General features: G+C 40.8%; 1 protein-coding gene across 1 annotated transcript in view; it reads left to right on the top strand.

The window, feature by feature from the left end:
• The first annotated feature begins 2,545 nt into the window (after positions 1–2,545).
• LOC122134385 overlaps positions 2,546–6,000 on the top strand; it is a 52,675-nt gene continuing 49,220 nt past the window's right edge. The window contains exon 1 of the mRNA XM_042768079.1: positions 2,546–2,859. Within this exon, the coding sequence (XP_042624013.1) occupies positions 2,546–2,859 (314 nt within the window). The remainder of the gene's footprint in view (positions 2,860–6,000) is intronic.

Raw genomic sequence — 6,000 nt, 5'->3', positions numbered from 1 at the left:
TTGCAGTCTGGTTCTTCTTTAGAGGTGTTTCTGGGGGGGTATCATTATTAGACGTTGGATTTGATTTATTTGTGTAGGGAATGCTGAAACAGGGAATGCAGTCTTGGAGGGGGATCACACGCGATCAACACGGTGGGGGGTGGCCCCTGTTTTTCCGGCTCCGCCCCTTCCCTGCTGCTATTGGCTCAGCAGAAGAAATTCAGCCGGCCGCTGCTACCAAGCTCCGCCTCCAATCTGTCGTCACAGGTCAAATGAGCTGATTTGCATGACAATGTTGCCACATACTCTAGTATAAATGTGTATCATTATAAGGCGTTTGTACTTTGGAAAAATAAACTTGGACATAATTAAAAGGTCTAGCTAGAAAATATAAATAATATGATGAAATATAATGAGTTTGTGCCTGCCCTGTGTGGACAGCAAGAAGGCTAGCACTGTTTTTAATTAAGAGTGTGAATGTGGCATGTAACTATATCTGTGTGTTTATATAAAACTAGAGGTGGTTATAAAGTGTGTTTTCTCTGTGGTGTAGGAGGAGCAGGCACAGGCTCATGAATCTCGATTGTCCGCCTCGCATCTCCACTGAGCTTGTACAGCTCTGCGTTACTCTTATCCACCAGCTGACAGGGAAGGGTAGGAAAGGTCGGTGAAACTTGAGGGTACTACCCCCCCGGGGCAAATGACGGAGAGAGAGGAAATATCTAGAGGTTGAGGTAAATAATAAATCAACACTGAATGGTTCAAGAGAAAGGTGGTAAAAAATTTAAAAATGTTTTTGAAAAGATGTTTTTTTTGCTGCTCATTAAGGAGACTCCATAATATGTGACCCTGGGAGCACCAAAAGCAGTCTTAAGTCTCGTGGGGTATATTTGTAGCAGATAGCCAAGACGAAAAAAAAAAAACATGGTATGGTCGGTTCAAAATTAGGTCGATGTTTTCGCTCTTTTATGCCAAAAATCATTAGGTAAAGCTCATGTTTCCATGAAGAATATTTTGTAAGTTTCCTACTGTATAGTATATTGTAAAATATAATTTTTGATTAGTTAATATGCAATTGCTAACAATTCATGTGGTCAACTTTAAGAAAGCTATTTTCTCAGTATTTGTAGAGTTGTTTTTGTAAACACCCTCAGAGGTTCCAGAGATTTTCAAATAGAGTTGTATCTTGGGTCGAATATTGTCAGATCCTAACGAAACATTAAATTCAATGTAAGGCTTGATTGTATTTCAGGCTTTTCAGATGTGTATAGCGATTTCTCAATTTCGAAGAAACAAATTGACACTTAAGGGACAGGTTTTTGTGGTTGCTCAAGAAAAATTTTCTGGTATCATTTTTTCATTTTGAGAAAAAGATTTGCATGGTTAATTATTTTGTGCTACAAAAAAACCTCGTGATTATCTTTTTTCAGGGATTCTTGGGATGATGAACAGGAAAGTTTTGCAAGCAAACAGCATTTATTTAGAAATCTGAAATCTTTTTTGTAACATCAGGCATGTCTTTAGTGACACTTTGATCAATTGAATGCATTGATTAACTAAGCTGTTCTTAAAGGAATAGTTCACCCAAAATTGAATATGTGCTGCTTACCCTGAGACCATCCAAGATGAGTTTGTTTCTTCATGGGAACAGATTTGGAGAAATGTAGCATCACGTCACTTGTGCTCTTGCTCAACAGTGGATGCTCTGCAGTGAATGGGTGCCGTTCAGAATGAGAGGTCCAAACCCAGCTGATTAAAAACATCACAATAATCCACACCACTCCAGTCCATCAATGAATTTCTTGAGAAGTGAAAAGCTGCATGTTTGTAAGAAACAAGTTTCATCATTGAGGCCATTTGTAACCTTCAAACCCATCACTTTCTGGCTAAAATATTGAGTCCATAATAATGGAGAAAATGTCCCTCTTCCTGTTGTCTCATCTCCATCAAAAATCCAGCCCCCATAGTTTTATTAGAGCTGTTTTTGCTTTGTAAACCGTTGCTTGATCTGTGCAAGATTTCTCTCCTGATTCAGATTGAGACACAAATTTTTCACTGTCGGAAGCATAATTATGGACTCGTATTTTAGCTGGAAGCATCAGTTTGAAGTTTAAAAAACGTATTAATGACGCAGCTTTCCACTTCTCCAGATGTTAACGGATGTACTGGAGTGGTGTGGGATTACTTGATATGGATGTTTTTATTGTGATGTTTTTTATCAGCTGTTTGGACTCTCATTCTGCTTGATGACCGGGCACCCATTCACTGCAGAGTCATCTATTACTGAGACAACTAATGCGTGTCATGTTACATTTCTGATCTGATGAAGAAAGACCAAAACTAATCTACATCTTGGATGGGGCCTGAGGGTGTGGGACATTTTGTCAAGAGCCATTTAATAAAACATCTCTATCTTGTAGAAAACGCGCTATGAGACGTACAGCATGCTCCTGCGGGCGAAGCAGCGCTGCGAATACGATGACCTGTCAGTGTTTGAAGCCATGCTCCTGGAGGAGAGGTGCGCTACAGAGAGCGTCAGTCCCGCCCCAACGCTTCAGGACGCAGTATGACCTACAGCACCAGGAGACGGAGCGAGCCAAAGCACCGCCGCCGGGCACACAAGAACCATCCGGCAAACGGCACAGACAACAGCTTCTCGCTCCCCCGCGGTCAGGGCCAAGGACGCAACAGCTACCGGCAGGCCTGTCCGCAAGTGAACAGCCGAAGGCGCTGCCGCCACCCACGTAGAGCTCGCTGTACTGGAGAGGAAGTGAGGTCTCTATCTTCCCTGTGTGCGCCCACCTGCTGCTGTGTGCCATCAGGAAGGGGGGTGTTGATTCCGACTGAATCTGACTCTGTGATTGGGCTGATGGCGGCTGGGTGATGTCACAATACAAAGGTGCTATGGGATCTGGATGGGGAGAACGTGATTAGGATTCTGAGGAGGAAATGAACGTAAATATGAAACGCATAACCTTCCTTTGCCTTCTTAGTTCTCGTTTTCTTCTTTCTCTTGCGATTTTCTTACCTGAAGCCATTCTTTCACTTTCTCTTCCTTCTCGCACTTACCACTACCAAGTCAAAATCTGGCCCTAAACGTCTTCAAACCTTTAAAATATTCGATCGTGTTAGAAGGTCTTCAGTTCTTGCATTTCTAGAAAATAACTAATTTTGTTTACAGTGCATATTAAAATGTACAAATTCTGCTCAAATGGTCATGAAAAGTTATGAACGCTTGGAAGGGTGAGGTCTGGGGATCAGGGGTATTTGTATTCTGCACGGGTGAAAACCCGATGCTTGTTATTTGTCATACGGGCCGTTTTTTGTTGTGTTTTTATGACGGTAGCTGAGCAGGAAAACTGACTTAGCCCGTATGTGCAACTAGTTATGTTCTTCTTTGTGTTGTTCTAAGCATTAGCCGCTCTGTATTTGTACAATAATGCACAGGGGACATCATAAGTCCCATAGAGACTGCAACAACCATGCCCGTTGGCTCTGCACCAAAAACCCTTGTTTTGCCCGAAAACGTCTTTTGTTGCTTGAACACTAAATAGAATTACAACTGCAAAAATCATTTCTCAAACAGAATTTTGTAATTTTTATCCTCTGCACAAGTCTGAACAGATAGCAAATGCTTTTAGAGTGGACAGCCTAAATCCTATATGCAAAAGTCAGCGCATTATCTACACCGGTGCTAATCGTTAGTGTTGAAAAATTAAAATGAAATGCTTCTATTTAGCTCCCGTAGTTGCCCAAGCCGCCCCAATTTTACCCCACCACGCACACCCCCCCAATAGCAGCGCGAAATAGGTTCTAGCTTAGCAATTTTTTCATTTTCCAACGAACAAATACGGACCTTACATATATTAGTTAGAGTTCATTCTTTAGCAAACTAGGAGATAAGGGGGGGTGAGCGAACACAACAAGCTGGATTGTGAGATAAGTCGGTTAGTTTATGCAATTTTCTCCTATATTCACCGATATATTCGCAAGTCACTAAAGCCGATTGTCGCGAGTCCTGGGCAAAATCAATAACGGGGGGGAGTTAGATTCACTAGGCAGAAACGTCACTGAATTTAGTTAGATTATGCCTAAAAACAGGGAAAAAGATAATTTCAGCAATCCAGCAGTTTGGCTGAAACCAGTAATTTCTGCAAAGAATACATTTTACAGGATGTTGAGAATATCTTTCGTGAGAGAAAAAAGAGCCAAAAACTAAAAAAGGAAAGAGTAGGTGAAGCGAACAGGAGGGGTAGGCCCGTATCCTTGGTCTGTAGTAGTTACATCTTTTGAATATGCTTCTATTTTCGCTTCTCGTCCTTGTCTTTCTGCGCTTATTCTATTTGCTTGATGTTGTCTCGCTGTGTACAGCATGGCCTGTACTGTGTGACAATCTATCGTGTGTGATCGTCAAACAGCAGCTGAAGTCGGTAGGAGGCTGAACAGCGTTTAGTTCATGAGGCAAACGGACCTGTTACCCACGTCAGCACACTGAATGTCATCTTTTTCCTGTAAAACGCAGTTCGGTCAGTGTTTACAGACGCACTGCCCATTATTGCTTTCTTATGTAATCGATGAGAGAGAGTGTGTATATGCGCAAATAATATATCACCAGTCTTAAGGCCTGTTTTTTTCAACTTTATAAGAATTGTGGTGGTTTGCTGTCACTTCAAACTGCCACAGCAATATTCAGCATAGGCCTGTGTGTGTGATCGCCGCATAGTGGATGTTTTAATTACACGGCACGCAGCATCCTGTGACGCGATGGAATTGGGAAGCGTGAACCCCAATGAATGTACCATACACATGTTTGTGCACCATGGGTGACGAGGATGTTGGATCCATCCCATTTCAACCTCAAGCATTGTTTCTTTCTTAGTGGATCCATTTATCATGTGGTGTTTCAGGGAGTTAATATGGTGTAAGATAACATTTCCTCAAACTCTCCTGAGCCGTCTTGACTCGAAGTCGAAAACTGCCGTTATCTTGACAGGGCTACAGTGCGTCTAAAGGGCAGATAGGAAAAATACCAGGAGGAAGACAAGTAAAAAAAAAAAAGGCTTATTTGGGCAAATATCACAAGACAAAGCAGAAAGTAACATTTCACTCCAAAAGCAAAAGGAAAAAAAATAAGATTTTTAGGGACCGAGGTAAGGGTTTATTTATTTACTTTTTGGATATTGACATTTTGTTCCACCTTATAATTAAGTACATTTCTTCCAAATACATGCATTTATTGTTTAACATTTACATTACATTACAAGAATCCCCATCATGTCTTCGTTTTAAAGTCGAACTGACAAAATGTCATACAACTTTTTATCTCTCTTCATTTATTGAAATTTTGGCATTATTTCAAATCCTAAAAAAAATGCGGATGGTATAAATATAATAAATCTAGATTTTAGGGTGAATTCTATTTGAAGCCATTTTTAGGCCCCTTATTATAAATTTATAGTAGTTAATGGCACTTTGTTTGAGAGAAAGCACAGTATACATTCATATATTTATTATTAGTCTTATAGTATTATTCATGGATTGTCCTAACAATGGGCCTATAATATCAGTGATCCTATGTTTTAAAGACCCTTTATTTATCCCTTTGATTTATTGGAATTGTGAAACCTGAGACATTATTTTCATGACAATGAAGCAAACATTTAATATCCCCCCAATTGGACTGTGTAATTGCATGTATGGGTCCTGGAAATCTTTATATCTAGAATACTACTTGTGGCGTGTGAAATTCATGACCGTAAGTGGTTTTCCGTGAGTTTTCACTCAATTAGTCAATCGCGTCGGTGTTGATTTCACTGCTGAAATCTGCTGTTGATTCTTATTGTCATCAGGTCACACATTGTCCGATACACAGCGCTATATAACCAAGATGAGCATTGATGTCGATTAGTCGTGATGTTGAATTATAAAGGCGGAAGCCCTTCTCTGCTCAGGTGTCATTTGACTATAATGCTAACCGCCTGGCATGCCTTCCTTTACCCCAGAACCCGGAGCGCCACGGTC

Source organism: Cyprinus carpio, chromosome A12 (assembly GCF_018340385.1).
Source record: "Cyprinus carpio isolate SPL01 chromosome A12, ASM1834038v1, whole genome shotgun sequence".
Taxonomy (NCBI): Eukaryota; Metazoa; Chordata; class Actinopteri; order Cypriniformes; family Cyprinidae; genus Cyprinus; species Cyprinus carpio.
Note: the sequence above shows the minus strand (reverse complement) of the source record. Positions and strands in the feature narration are given on the sequence as shown.